General features: G+C 34.1%; 1 protein-coding gene across 1 annotated transcript in view; it reads right to left on the reverse strand.

Annotated features, from left to right (window-relative positions):
- The window catches only part of ABI3BP (ABI family member 3 binding protein), a 231699-nt gene that overhangs the window by 108148 nt on the left and 106617 nt on the right, over positions 1-16934 (reverse strand). Inside the window, 3 exon segments of the mRNA XM_049785676.1 lie at positions 21-69; positions 12242-12294; positions 12628-12809. Coding sequence (XP_049641633.1) covers positions 21-69; positions 12242-12294; positions 12628-12809 — 284 coding nt within the window.

The raw sequence follows: 16934 nt of genomic DNA on the forward strand, positions 1-16934 counted from the left end.
AACTGACCCATACAAATTACCTTGCTTGATAATTGTTACTGGGATTATCTTTCTTGGAACATAATCTGGCTGGAAAAAAAAAAGAGAGTGAGCTTTTAAATTAGTATTAATAAAAATAAATTTATAAAAATGAAGTAGCCCTCTCTTATCTTACCCATGATACTTGGTAGAAAGTTGCTAGAAAGTTCTCTAGTACATGTATCTGCCTCTCATTTATCTGCCTCACCAATATCTCCTCAATAAAGAAAAAAAGTTTGACAAAAGCTGTTTCTTCAGATCTCCCATTAGTTTAATTTACTCAGAAACTGGAAAGAAAATAAATTCTCTGGATTGAATAGAAGTTTATATTCCCTTCATTTGTGATATGACCCAGATAAATTGTGCCTTATCTTTTTTAAAACAAAATATTTTACAGTTCAATATTTTATAGTCCAATCAGCACTTGGGATTCCCAATTGCTGGTGCTTTTGCTCCTACTGCAGAGAACAAAATCACCATCCACTCACACTCCCGACTTCAAGCATTTCCTTGCCCAAGGATACAAAGCTAAAACTCAAATCTAGTCATTACCTCCAAAGCCTGTTGACATTTCTGCATATGTGTTTAGATCCATAGGACTTGTAAATAAGGTAAGTTTCAAAGGATCATGTCCCTTCACAAATTACTTGTGAAGTGCCACAGGCAATTTTGATGCTATTCAATGTTTAATCTAAGGTTAATGTAGTGTTAATGTTAATTGTTAAACATAATTGTTAGGGCAAGTATAAGACAATTAAAGAGATAAAATGTAGTTGGGGAAAAGATGGGTAAATTGCATACATGTATACAAGAATTAGACTAAGAGAAAGGAAAGAGGAACATTGGTTTTTTCCAAGCTGAATATAATCTGAATACATGAAAACTATCAGATCTATTGTTAATCCAGGATGTGCTTGAAGAAGAAATTTAACCCAGAGATATTTGTGTTTTTAGCAAAAGAACTTCTCCAAGATACTAATAACTTTGATTAATTATATGCCCATGATAAAAGGATCATAATATCAAACATATTGGCATATGAACTATTTTTCTTTATATATCAAAGTTTCATGGTTAAAAGCTATACAAAATGCGATTTTATTATATTCCATTCATTTAAAAAGGAGCGTTTATATCTATTGACCCAGTGGCCAAAATTATACACTAGAATTTAAATAACTACAATATAACTACTTGCTTTGGCAAGTAATTGGATCATCATGAATACCATGTGTTTTGGTTTTTGTTTGTTGATTTTTTTAGTGAAGCAAGAATTTTTATTGAACCAAATTTGCTTAGATAGATGAGGACTGAGGGGGGTAGGGTGGGGAATACATATTCAAGAGAGAACACAGGCTTTTCCAGAGTGAAAATTAACAAGCAAAGAAACAAGCATGTGAGATGTTTTCAAGAGAGATCACAATTTTATAGAGCAAACCTGAAACGCATTAGTGTTCTGATGAAAGAGAACTGAGAAAGCCTTCTGTGAGGACTCAGCAAAAAGCCAGCCAGCTAGAAACCAGAAAGTCAGCTCATAACAGATACTAAATTTGCCAGTGCCTTGACTTGGACTCCCATTATCCATACATTTAGAAACGTATATTTGGGACCAGAATGATAGCACAGCAGTAGGGCATTTGACTTGCACGCGGTCAACTCAGGACAGACCTGGATTCAATCCCCGGCATCCCAGATGGCCTCCCCTGAGCCTGCCAGGAGCGATTTCTGAGTGCAGATCCAGGAGTAACCTCTGAGTGCCACCGGGTGTGGCCCCGAAAATTAAATAAATAAATAAATAACAAAAAAATAGAAATGTATATTTGTTCTACAAGTCATTGTTTCTCAACCAGGAGCTTCATGGCCCAGATGGGCACCCAGAATATTACAAATGAGATACAGGTAAAAATCACACAGATTACAGGATCATTATGGAATGAGACTAGGGGTCAACTGGTAGGACAGGAGTGTCATAGGAAGAAAGCAAAGTCATAGAGGTTGCAAGATGAAGGAGGTTCAGAAACCTGTTTTAGGTTACCTAATGGTGTTCTTGTTAAAGAAACATTAATGGATGAAGACACACATGGAGTTCTCTTTAGCAGTCTATCAATGAATTAATTAAAGCTATATATCATCATTGATTCTTATTGGTTTTACAACCACAATGTGAAACAGCATCAGCATATGAGAGCAGGGATTTTTTTTATTACATTCCAAATTACGTATATCTAATGAATTGGAAATATATATAATCAAAACATCTATGCAAACAAAAAACAGAAAAATTAATTTGTAACACTTTCTATACTAAAAAACAAATTCTGGGGTTTTTTTGGGGGGGGGGACAAACCCAGTAGTGCTCTGAGTTTCTCCTAGCTCTGTGCTCAGCAATCCCTCCTAACAGGCACAGGGAACCATATGGGATGCCAGGATTTGAACCACTGTCCATCCTGGATCAGTTGCGTGCAAGGCAAAATGCCCTACCACTGTGCTATCTCTCCAACCTCCAATTTTCTTAATGAGCAAAATTTCTGAATCATATATGCTAACCAAATTTAATTCTAAGTACTCATATGTTACTGAGTGCAGGGGAGGAGAGCATCTAAAAATCATGTGTGTCTTATGATCAGGTGCATCTTATAACGCAAAAAATACAATACTTACTCCTGGTGGTGCTCAGGGGACCTACCCTGTTGGTCACATGCAAAGGTAAAAGCCCTAATTACTATGCTATCACTCTAGTTGCATTTCTGCTTTAGTGTAAGAAAATTCTATTTGGCTATAAGCACTCAGGTTAATTCCCCAGAAGTATAAGTCAAACACAGTGCTGCCTTGCAAACCCTCCTTATTCCACCTGTCCCCCAGCCAAAGGCTACCAGAAATCACAACACCGCCTGTAATTTCTGAGAAGTGAAAATGCCAGGAGTTAGTTTTCAGTCACATAGGATCTGCCTGCCAGAAGCTGCATTATCTTTCCAGGTACTAATTGTTTTGGGCCAGAGCTGTTACTTCGTCTCAAGATATTTGACTCACTTGTCCTTTATTTTCATTATGAGTCCTATCATTTTAGCGCATGATTTGCAGAAGGTAAAGTTTTCAAATATTTCATGTAATAGCAGAAACTCCAAATGCTCTACTGATTGCCTTCAAAATGCATTATCTGAAGTTCTTATTGTCTTTGCTCTACTGACTTCCTGTAAATAAACAATTTTTGTTTTTGTTTTGCTTTGTTTTTGACAAAGACAAATGGAAATTCTACTCTTCACATGAATGGAACAAAGTTTTTCTGAGTTCTTACGAGGGGAAGGCCCATGTACTAATGAGATGATGACAAGACTATATGTACAATATGTGCTGCCAAAAAATAAGGAAATTGTTTTGATGAAAATCTAATTCTGGACCTATAACTATTCTCTTGCCTAATATGCAGTTTCAAGTCATTACTGCTCTGTAGGTAGTCTTGAAAGGACATCAGGAACGCCCCAAACATTTGACCAAAGTTTTCCAATGAGATTAAATCCTAAAATTGTAATCTAGACTTTAAAGATGCCCAATGAGAAATCCACATTGTGAATTCTGCCAAAGCTCTCAGTTCTCAATGAGAATTCCATAATGAATCCATGTTCCTTGTCCTAAAAAATATGGGCAAGCATCTAATTGGACTCACTGAAAAAATGAAATACTGTAATAATCTTCAAGTTAATAATAGTTCACCATTACACTCAATATAAAAATTAATTTTATTATAGATGAAGGTGCATGATATAAATATGCTTACCAAATTCAACTCCAATTTTAATTATTTTAAAATTGGTTTCTAAAGACACTACTAAACTGTTCTTTCTATTGGGAACATGTATCAAAATGTATTTGAGGCTCTCTATAGCTGATTTGGGATCTGAATGATCAAGTCTAAAATATCAAAAGCTGCTACATACATATATCTTAGAATATTCTGCAGGTCACATACATCTATAGCTTGCTTTCCTAGATCATTTCCCTCCCCTTCTTCCTCCTTACCTCCTTCCTTCCTTCCTTCCTCCCTCCATCTCTCGTTCCTTCCTCCCTCCCGCCTTCCCTCTCTCCCTCTTTCCACCATATCTCCCTCGTTCCCTCCTTCTTTCCTTCCCTCTTTTTTCTTCCCTCTCTCCCTCCCTCCTTCCCTCCCTCCTTTTTTATCCATCCCTTTCTTCCTACTTCCCTCCCTCTTTCCTTTCATCTCTCCTTCCTTTCTTTCCTCCATCTTCCTTCCTTTCTTTCTTCCCTCGCTTTCTTCCTACTTCTCTTCCTCCTTCCTTCCTTTCCTTCCTCCTTCCTTTCTTCTTCCTTCCCTACCTCCTTATTTCCTTTCTTCTTTCCTTTCTTTCTTCCTTCTTTCCTTCCCTATGTACTAACTCTCAACTTCCCCCTCACCCCCTCATTCTCTCCCGGCCACGATCATTTTCTAACTGACTCTCATTTCTCAGCAACTTCCCTGGCTGCTTCAAATCTCCATCATGGCTTCCTCAGTTTGTATTTTCTTCTCTTGTAAAATATTTTTAAATACAATATATAATAATAAGAAAATATGTTTCCTTATTACCCCATCATTTCCTCTCCTGATTTTTGAGATATTTTATTGCTTAATATATTTTGCCAATGGTGGCTGGATTTCCTTTTACAATGGCAAATGGGTTTACTTTTACCATGGTTTTGTGGCTATTGTGGCTGGGTATGCAGCTAGTGAAAGTCAATGGTAAGAAGACACTGAAGAGGTCAAAGACAAGCTCCTGTTCGCTTTTTAGTTCTAGTTAAAGAAAGGCTTCACTTACCCACAAATAACCACAGCAGCAGTAGTTGCAGAGAATGAGGTTTATTTAAGTCACTTGATTATATAGACTTTTCTTTTGATACTATTGAAAACTAGCTTTAATGAAAGTAGTGGTAACACCAGAAAAGATTCTTTGCAGGTTATTTTCTTTAGCTTTGTCTATTTATGTGTGTCTGTTTTTTCTTTGTGGTATCAGAGCATTCAGTGAAATTTTTGCTTATTTCTGGTCCCTGAGATAGCACAATTGTCTATTTGAGGAGTAGAGTAAGCATTATTCTAAATCAGTGTTTCTCAAAGTGGATGATCTTGCCAACTGGGGGTATTGTCATGCTGGTAGGGGGAATTATTAGTCTTGGATGTAATTGGGAAGCTCTTTCTATTTGTTTACTTACAAATAGTAGATTTCTGGGGGTGTTGAATAACCTATTTTTTTTGTCTGAATAGAGGATAGAAAGCCAAATAAGCTTGAGAATCTCTGCTCTAAATCAACTTTCCATGGCTAAAGAGCCAAACCACATGAGAAGAATTTGAGCATTTTACATTCTGGTTTTAATTCATTTTTAGGATGTTCTAATGAAAGTTATGAAACATACTGATTCAATCTAACATCTGGATTAAGATGAATCTAAAATCCTACTTGTGAAAGTCTAATTCTGATCAACTATGGAGGATTCAGATACATGAATTGGTAATAACAGTGACCTAGATAAGAAATTTTCAAGTTTCTACTTAGGATAAGAATTGAAAAGTACAGAAGCCAGAAATTATATATAACCATATATTATTTCTCTCTATTCATGGATCTGCTAACTGTAACAATGTAAAAAAATGGAAGCACTTTTTCTTTCACAAATAAATATAAAAGACTTTTAAAAGTTGAATGAATCTTATATATTTCACTATAGCTTAATGAAACCTTCATGGGTCGATTTAATATTTTAACATATCTTTTAAACTCTGTTGATAAATGCCACAAACTTCAAAATATTTAGTGTACTTGTTTATAAATAAACTTATTTTAAATAGAGACAAATATGTTGTTTTATATATGAAAATATAATAGGAAACACTAAACTTTACCTTCATGAAAGTATTCTAGATTCTCCAATCAAAGAAAATAGCACTATTATTATAATAAATGGGTTTTACCCCCTTATCTCTCAAGTGATACATATTGTACAGGGAGAATTGAGTCTATGTATTACAATTGTGTTTACTCATATACTCTTTTTTAATTTTTATTGTGGCCAAAGTTAAGTACAAATCTTTCACAGTAATATTTAAGGTACATAGTGACAATGAATTAGGGTCAATCCCACAACGAGTGTTGTCCTCCCTTCACCCCTATTCCCATACTCTTATCCTGATTTTTCTAGATGTACTGGCAGGGTGATAATATATTTAATACCTAATAAAGATATAAAACAAAGATATTCACCAGTCAAAAATTGACTGATGAGGACCTAAAGCAATAGTTCAATGGGTAGGTCATTTGCCAAGTATAAATGCCAATCCGGGCCATTTGGGTATCCCAGTTGCCACCCAAGCCCACCAGAAAGTAATTCCTGTGCATAAAGCCAGGAGTAAGCCCTGATCAACACAAATGTGTCCCCTCAAAAACAAAAATCCTCACGACATTTTTCTGGTACAAGTATACTGGGACTTGCCAACAAAACATATGCTTAGCATATATATATATATATATATATATATATATATGTGTGTGTGTGTGTGTGTGTGTGTGTATGTGTGTGTGTATATATATGTATATATAATACATTACTGCAGTATAAAATAAACATTGATGTTTAAAATGAGTCTGTATTTACTGTTCAATTTTAAGTCTAATTTCTTTTAAAGATCAATTAAAATTCAAATAATTTTTCCCATTTAAATAACTTCTTAGAAGGTATTAAGGAGTTTCTCCTGCATGTAAGATTTAGTACTGAACATATATATGTGAATATATTTTTCCATTTATCTTTTGCTTAAGATACTAAAAGTAAAGTATCTAGAATTAAGTTCACATATTTTAAAATATGCCCTTTTTGCCCCCAAAATATGCCTTTTAATATTAGTTAGTATTTAGATTGATATAGGTTTCATTTTGGTTGAGATATACTTCTTAGTATCAAATATCCAGAATCAATTCTAAGTGACTAGATAAAAGGATCAAAAGCTGGGCCAAAAAAATAGCACAAGAAATAGGGCACATGCCTGGCACCAGATACAATTCCTGAAAATTGCCTAAGCACAAAGCCTGGAACATCCCTTGAGTCGTGTGGAGTGTGACTTTCATGCAACCTTATCCCCTACAAAAATGAAAAGATCAATTGGTTTCTTTTCAACTCTTTTTGTACTGTAGAGGTACCTAAGAGTTTAGTTTAGGTGTCAGTTCAAGAAATACTTGGTTGCTGTCTGAAAAGAAATAATGACAATCTCATAGAGACCGTATAAATATTATTTTGATTAATTGTCCCTTGGAAATAAACAGGACTTTCGATCTAAAATTTATTTAGCTAACCGAGGTTGGAAATGGTACTCCACCTCACAGCTTGAAGTGATCAATAAAGCATCTGGATGTGTGTCATAAGTGCAGTAAGTTTCTTCCTGATTTTTTTTTGTCATGGCTCTTGATGATATGAAATGAAATGAAATTCTCTGGGAGTGAAATACCACTCTCCTAGTCTTACTGAGCAACCTGCTTTAGATGAAATATTCTACCAAAACAGACACTTGTTATTAGCATATAATCTCTAGAAGAAGAAATGAAAGAAAGAGCATCATTGATACTATGTAAGATAAAATATGATAACCAAGAGGGTAGGAACTTAAGATATCCTTCAAAGGAGATAAATGAAAAAAAATGAGGATTAAAGGTACTGAAAGAACAATTCTTCCCTGTCAGGTAAGACAGATTTACCTTTCCGACACAGTACTGATATGATTTGCAAGAGAAAGCCAGAGGGACCTTAGAAGATGCACAATTCAACACCTAGTTGAATGCAAGATGGAATAAAAGCAATGCAAGTCATTTATGTAGCTGTAATGAAAATGAGTTTTTAAATAAACATTGAGAAAAGAAGCATCAAAACACACACACACACACACACACACACACGCTGATACTAAAACTACTTGTTAATCTTTTTTGAAACCCACAGTTTGGATTTCAATAATTATAAACTTAAATCACCTAAATAACTATAAAGTAGAGAAAACTATCCTAGTTTTTAGATAAGGAAGGACCTTTTCAATTTAATGCAATTGAACATATGGCCATAGAAAAGACAAATGAGTTAATTCAATTTCAAGAACTGAATATTTCAAAATTTTCCATAAATGACTTTGATTCGTAGCCTATGTGAAATTGGTTCTAGATGACATTTCAAAATGTTAATGTTAATCTATAAGGTCTTTAACTCATGCAATTAAAAAACTAGCCAAACATATCAACAATAATGGGAACAGTCTGTGTTGGTGGGGATGTGGTTGGAAAAAAAAAAAGGAAATCTCCACTGCTGGTGGGAATGTTGTCTGGTCAAACCCCTTTGGAGAATAGTATGCAGGGTTCTGAGTAAATAAAGAATTGAGCTGCTTCCATATACCCACTTTTGGGTATCTATCCTTTGGATAGAACTCATTCAAAGGGACAAATGAACACCATTATTCATTGTAGCAATCAGTACAATAACGCAGATTTGAAATCAACATAGATGTCCAATGGCAGATGAGTGGATCATGATGATGTGGAATATATACACAATGGAATGATACACAGATATAAGGAACAATGAAATCACACAATTTGCTATGGCATGGATGGAACTAGAATCTCATGTTAAATGAAGAAAGTCAGAAGAAGAAAAAACATAGGATGACATCACTAATATGTGGTATTTAGAATAACCAGATGAAGGAATTTAATGATTTTAAAGAGGAGGATAATAGATAACTCTCAAACTCACAGTATAGGGAGGAGGAAAGAAATGGAGTGGAGGGGAGAGAGAGAAAGACAAGTGAGAAACAGTAGGCATTGTGTGTAAAAGGAAGACTTGTACATCAATGGTGTTAAGGAATGTTAGATCTAAATGTCCAAAACACAGTCAAAAGCCCTGTGATCCAAACTTTACCAACAGAACTTAAAAAGGTTCAAGATGGCAGATTGGGGGGATGATGGTATGGGAGGGAACTACGGAATATTGTTAGAGAAAAGTGTATACTGTTGGTGAGATTGGTGTGGCAACCATTTTATGTCTAAACCTGAATTATGAATAAATTTTAAATCACGGTGTTTTAATAAGATAATTTTTTAACTTTTAATATCCAATAATTAACGAAGAGATGAATAAAAGTTTATTATTTGTAAAATGAAAATGGTTCAAATACACATGAAGAAAGTACAGACTTGTCAACAAGGAAAACTAAATTTCTCTCTTTTTTTTTAAGGTTTTGGGCCACACTCAGCTGCACTCAGGAGTTACTCCTGGCTCTACTCAAGGGTTACTCCTGGCTCTGTGCTAAGAAATTGCTCCTGGCAGGCTTGGGGATCATATAGGATGTCAGGGATTGAACCCAGGTCCACTCTGGGTCAGCTACATGCAAGGCAAATTCTCTAGTGCTGTGCTATCACTCTAGCCCCTAAATTTGTCATTTTTAACTGATACTTTAATAAAGAACTTAGTGTACACTTAGAAATACATAATGTAGAATACCAAAACACTATAGCATGTTAACTTTGACACATTGCAGGCATGGTTACAAATAAGTACAAACTTTCTAGAAAGAAATTTGACTACTTATTGAGGTTGGACCGGGAACAGACTCTACTTCAATCCCTGGCAACCCATATGGTCCCCCAAACTTGCCAGAAGTGATTTATGAGTGCAGAGCCAGGAGTAACCTCTAAGCACTGCCAGTTGTGGCCCAAAACCCCAATGCCCCCCCAAATAAAAATGAACCACTTATTATAGAAAAATATTAAAATATCTAGAGAACAGAAATATAGGGTTAAAGTGCTTGCCATATATCCTATGGAACCTAGTGCAATACCTGTTACCCTATGGTCCCCCAAATATTGCCAAGTGTCACTCCTAAGCACAGAGCCAGGAGTAGGCCCTGGGTACCAATGGATGTAACCCAACCCTCCCTCCAAGAAAAGAAATATATTAAAAATTTGACCTGTTGATTCCTAATCTAGACACCAGTAATCAGGAAGCAATCAGAAATGTAAACAAAGAACTGTGACTTTAGATGTTTAGTTATGAAATAATTAAGGTAATTCAAATACCTACAAGTTGAAAACTGAACATGTTAGTATATTAAATGACAGAAAATGCACAGATTCAATTATGTTTATGAAGTCTAATAATTTGAAACATATTTATCATACTTAACTAATTTTAATAAAGTATGCTAATGAAAATTTTAAATGTTCTATTTTAACATTAAAGCAAAAATGTCTTATTTTACAGTGTAAGAGATAGTAGTAGTTTTTATCTATTTTATAGAATCCCATGCTTTATTATTAGATAACTAGGAAAAATATCAAATGTTAAAAATAGAAATATTAAAAATAGAATGAGAGCACAAGAAAGAGAATGAGAAAAAGTGACAGGATCTAGACCTGAAAATTTACTTGCAATTTCCTTTCTTATATTATAACTTACAAAGTATAAAAATGCAGGTTATTAAAATAATAATCTAATTGTCATTTTATAACAGTTTCTATATATATGTAGTTTTTGCCAACTAATAGAAACAACTTTCTCTAGCATAATTTTCAGATCACTTGATTTTATTCAAATCTACACTTGTCATGAAAACAAATCCTGTGGCTCTTTTTTAATTACAATGATATACACATATGTATTGGATGTATTTTTTTCTCTAGGGAATCACATGAGCAACAGTATACTCTGTTGATTATTTATTTGGACCTAAAGAGATATCCTTTCACATTATCATAAATGTGTGGAAGAGTAAATTTGTGAATTTATTATTTGCATATTTATTATTTGCACACTCTATATGAATAGAATGTGTTGCATATTTACAAGACTGTTGGTTATTTTTTTGGCTGAATAATCTCTAGGTATAGGAACCAAAGGCATCATCAAATTTTCTTTTCTTTACCTGTTCAGTGACATAATATTCTTCACTTTATAATGGGCACATTATTTAGAATGGAAACATCTCTGTAAAAGCTGTAAAAAGGTCAATTCAAGATGAGTGATAACTGACAAGATGCATCCTGAGAATAGACTTTGAGAAGTGGCGATTCTAAAAAAAGAGAACAGACGAGTTTCTGAAGTAAAAGAAAGGGTGTCTAGATAAGGGAAAGCATCAGACACATAAGATGTACATAGACTGAATAGAGAATCTGGTTTCTTTAAAAACAAAACAACAAAAACACCAGTTGAACTGGAAGATAGTCCAAAGGGGCTCAGTGCACACTTTATACATAAAGTTCTGGGTTCACAATGCAAAAAAGAGGGGGAAAGAGCAGAAAGATGTGTGTGTGTGTGTGTGTGTGAGAGAGAGAGAGAGAGAGAGAGAGAGAGAGAGAGAGAGAGAGAGAGAGAGAGAGACAGACAGACAGACACAGCGTGGTGTGTGTGTGTGTGTGTGTGTGTGTGTGTGTGTGTGTGTGTTTGAGGAGAGAGAGAACAAGAGAGAGAGGTGTCTGCCATAGAGAATGTGGGGAGATATAAAAGTGAAACTGGGGAAATGCACATTAGGGAAGGGATGGGTGTTGGAACATTGTACAACTGAATCTCAACCATCAACAACTTGTTAACTTCATATCTCACAGTGATTCAATAAAAAGAATATTAATGAAAAAGAGTCCTGGGTTCTATTCTAAAACTTCATAGCCCTTGAGGACCCCTGAGAGCATACCGTGAATACTGAGAAGGACAGAGTTCTTGAGTACTATCTGAACAAAAGCACACAAATACACACCCAAAAATACAAATACAAAAAGAATCAAAAAATCGGCAAATAAAATAAAACAAAAACAGTGTCTTTAACCTTTTGTAAAAGGTTGGGTTCTTTTGATTAAGAAGTGGTATAAATTATAGAAAAATTGACTCTATCCATGTAATTGCATGTACTAACTTGTTCTCAAAACATAATTACAAGTACTTCCAGGACAGAAGATGATAAACATAATTTGAAATTTTTTAAACTATGCTGAATATCAAATTTATAACAAAGTAATTCATCTGGGTTTTTCATTGCTGTTTTTTGAAAGAAGAAGCAGACTGGTAAAACAATAAACTAGTCACCAAATGCCCCAGAGCTATTCAGTTTATTAAGTTTCATAACCTTATAATAAAATCTAGTCATATCTTCTAAAAACAAAATGCAGAATAATTTTTATAAAGCATGACTAAAAAATAACCTGGTACATACCACTGTGTGAACTTGGTCAGATGTACTTTGGATTTTTCCATTTATTTTTTTACCTGACAAAAAACAAGGATGTGATGATATTATTTATTTATTATTTAAATAATCACTTACTTAAATAAATTCTAAGTGGTGATTAAAAATATAAAAATTGCTTCTTTTAACTATATCATTTCAAACATGGAAACCAATTTTTGCATAAAGGAAACATAAGAAGAAAGCCAAAGGGTCTATGAAATCTTTAGTCCCACTTAACTTGATCATGCTTTCATTTCTGAGCATTTGCACACACCAATTTTTTCTTTACTTATTTTTGGTTCACTGGGTGTGGCCCAGAACCCCCCAAAAAATAAAAGAGAAAGCTTTCTGAAACCAAACCAGTTACTTACTTCCAACAATAGTTTTGTGATTGAAAATCTTACTCCATATTCCACCTTCTACATTATCTTTCACTCCAAATTCATAAACTGTATTGGGCTTTAGATTATCCACAATTGTTTCAGTGGCTGGACAGAGCTGAAAGACCCATTTCTTTTCCTTGTCTTTTTCTCGATAGCGAATTGTATAAAATCTGTTGAATAAAACAAAGATAATGCTTTAAAATTAAGGAGATTCAGATGTTATTTCAAACTTCATTTATCACAGACACTTATATATTCCAATAACTATATTTAAAATTTTCTTATTTATATTTTATAAAACATTTTTGAGGAACAAAGAAAGTTTGATATGTACTTTTAATTTAATTTAATTTAATTTAAATTTTATCTCAGAAAACCATGCAGTAATTCAGTAATGGTGATATAATTTCTGATGACTAATTTCTATTATTTGCTATTTTGCAAGATTAAAGCTGGGAAACACTATATTCTTTATTTCTATTCAGAGAAAAACCAGTTTAATTTCATAAATCCTTAATATTCTACTTTCAGAATTATTGATAAATTATCAATGAGTCATCCCATCCTACACAATGTATGTAAGAAATAATACTTAATTGTGTAAAGGAATAATCTAAATCTCTCAGATACATCCAGAAATGCAATTTAATGGTAAAATTTCCTTATTTCTGTGAGAATAAAAGCCTTACTAAGAGCAAAACTAAGGGGAAAATGACAAAAGTCAAACAATATAAATTGAATACTATTACATATTTCTCACAATAATATTTATTAATTATAATTATAATTATATATATAATTATAATTAATAATATTTATATGTAGACAGGCAGAGTAATGGTAAGGCCTATCACAATTTTTTGCACCTTATCACAAACTAGGTTTTATGTGTAGGTTCTCATTTAATTGCCACAAAAGAACTTAACTAAAGATCTTATATAATTAACTAATTAAAGATCTTAATTAATTCCATCTTACATATGTGATACATTCTGAATTTTATTTTAAAAATGCCCTCCCACTGATAGTCTGCAAGTGACCTTTACTGTTAGTAGTTGCAGCACTAGAATACAAAGAAAAATTATGTTTTAACTATCTCACAAAGGTCAGCATATCAGGACAGAGAATTTCTTTGCTACATTATACAGTAGTGAGGATGGAACTGAAAAATAGCAGAACATGTATTAATGTTGAGCATATTTTGCAAGCAAAATATTGAATGAAATAGATTGAGGTATAAATAAATATAGTACATGTAGCTAAATATTATTTACTTATAGACTGAAGTACTCGCACACTATATTATTTCTGACATTGCTAAAGAACAATAAATACTGGAAATAAAACCATTTATGATAATGCTTTGTCTTCACTGAACAAGTAGGGACTGAAAGTGAGAAGAGATATTATATAAGCTTTTTATATTAAATAATATTTAAGTAAATAGAAAAACAATAGCTATCATATATGATAATGGAAATATAGGTATTTATTATACTATTTTAAGTTCTTTCTCAAAATTTAAAATTTCCCTCTTTGCACCACTTCAGCCCCTACATCAGCGGGTCTCACTCTCTGGTATCAATTTCTAATCCTCACATCCAGCTGATCCAGTTGTTCTGGGAAAATAGATTTTTTTGCTCTCTCAACAAGACCAGGCTGCTGGATGGATAGTCTCAAGCCTGGAACCAACCCCAGGGCTCTTTACCAGTTGCTACTCATGCAGCCTCTACCCATCTACACCAGAGGTCCATTTCTAATCCCCAAAATCCCAAACTACCAGTATACATCCATAAATTCCAGCAAACTAAATGGAATGGTTAGTTGAATATCTCTTTGTCCCATTCAAATAGCATTACATGGTAAGGAAAATTATCTGAACAGAGGTATAATCAATAGCCTTCTGGTATAAACAACTGAGCAGATCAATTCTTAAGTAACTGGGATTCTAAAACTCTAGCATTATTAATGCCCTTTAAACTCAAAGAATAATGAGGCAGAAAATGAACTCAGCTGCTATGCAAAACAAGAATCACAGGCAAGTGCTCAAGCTTACCAGAACTCTTGAGATATCAAATCAACTCACACTGCATTGATAACAGAAATTAAGCAAGTACTGGCAAGTAATACTAAGCAGTCCTTGGATAGGGAACTTAACAAACTCAAAAATTTGATTCAGAGGATGAACGATTCCATGCAAATTGAAGTAACTAAAGAACACAATAGCAAGACATGCTAGCAGAACTTCACACATTGAGTATAGGGGGGCCTGAAGACAAAAATATTAGTCAGCTTTTCAAAACAGACAGGAGAAAGCTTTGTAGTTTGCTTTGAATATTTATCAGCTGCAAACTATTAGCAGGATGTTGAGGGAATCTCTTTGCCCATTTACACACAATATTTTCTTCTACTGAAAAAGAAATCAGGAGAATTAATTCTAGAGCTCCTTTGTATTTCTAGAAATGTATTGCATCTCCACATCATTATTCACATACAATAAAATACATGAAACAAATATTCATTAAAAAATCTATAATATACCTGGCAGTTAAGTGATGCCACAATATGAGAAACTAAAGAACATCAAAATCTATTAAGTGTTTTTCTTTTTATTTTTACAAACTATCTACCTTGATGTGATTAGCCATTGTTAGGAAAAACCACATATATTTTACTATATTCCTAAAATATCTTTTCATGCATTTTAGGCTATTCAGATCCACAGATTTCCATTTGGTAAATTGTCTTTTCTGCCTCACCAAGAACTATGACTGCTGAAGTCAATTCTCTCTCATTCCCTGACCCAAAGGATCTCTTCCCCTTTTAGGCTCCCATATTCCTTTCAATTTAAGGGTATCCTTCTCAAATTTGGGGTATTTTATTCTATGTCCTTATTCCAATGCTGTCCGCATTTTTATGGATTCTTTTTGTTTGGGGAGGGCACACTTGGTGGTGCTCCGGAGTTACTCCTGGCTTTGTGCTCAGAAATTGCTCCTAGTTCAGGGACTATATGGGATGCTGGGGATTGAACCCACGTCCGTCCTGAGTCTGCTGTGTGCAAGGCAAATGTCCTTCCGCTGTGCTACCATTCCGGCCCCTCACCTCTATATTATTAATGTGTTGCCCCTTATACCCTGACCATCTTACCACCTGTCCACTTCTCCTCTTGGTTCATTCCTTTTTGGCCCTTCTCATTCCTTTAATCTAGGTCAAAGATAATCTCATTATCTTCCCTTTGATTTGCTTGTCCCACCACTATTCCCTTTGTTTATTTTTATTTCTGTTGTTTTTCGGGCTAGATTAATTGTACCATAAATAAATGAAATCATCCTGTATTTGCCATTATTCTGACTAATTTTACTTAAAACAGTATCTTCCAGTTCCATCCAAGTTACAATGAATTACATAGTTTTATCCGTCCTTGTAGCTACCTAGTATTTCATTGTGTAAATAAATGCCTTGTCTCCATTATTCATTCAGCTGAATAGATTAACAGATTCCATGTCCTAACTATTGTGATAAGTGCTTAATGTGGATAAGGGTGCGCATATGTCCTTTTGAATGAATGTTTTTGTGCTTGGGAGCACAAAGATGAAGAATAGCTTGGTTATTTAACAACTCTATCCAACTCTATCTTTACTCTTCTGAGAAATCTCCAAACTCATTTCTTTGGGCATTAAAATAGTCATTCCCACAGGTGTGGGTGAAAGTTCCTTTTTCAATACATCTGTGACAAGATAGTTTCTGGCTTATTTGACATGTTCCATTTTCTCTGGTGTGAGATTGTATCTCATTGTCTTTATTGAATTTCCCTGAGGAAAAGCAATTTTTCATGTGACTATGGGTCATCCATCTATCATTTACAGAAGTATCTACTCATTTTCTCTCCCTATTTTTTTTTGGATTTTGTTGCTGCTACTCTTTATGATTTGTATATCATGAATATTAATATTTATCATATCTGCTGAGTATGAATATTTTCCCCTTTTCAGTAGGGTAGCCTTTTATTTTTAGCCCTTGTTTCTTTTGTTCTGCTGAAACTTTTAAAAAATATTTTGTATAATATCTTTATTTAGGGGCTGGAGAGATAGCACAGTGGTAGGGCATTTGCCTTGCACACAGCCTATTCAGGACAGGTGGTGGTTTGAATACTGGCATCCCATATTGTCCCCCAAGTCTGCCAGGAATGATTTCTGAATGCAGAGCCAAGAATAATGCCTGAGTGCTGATGAGTGTGATCCAAGACCCCCCAAAAATGTTAAAAATATATTTATTTAAGCACCATGATTACAAAC

Source organism: Suncus etruscus, chromosome 13 (genome assembly GCF_024139225.1).
Source record: "Suncus etruscus isolate mSunEtr1 chromosome 13, mSunEtr1.pri.cur, whole genome shotgun sequence".
Classification (NCBI taxonomy): domain Eukaryota; kingdom Metazoa; phylum Chordata; class Mammalia; order Eulipotyphla; family Soricidae; genus Suncus; species Suncus etruscus.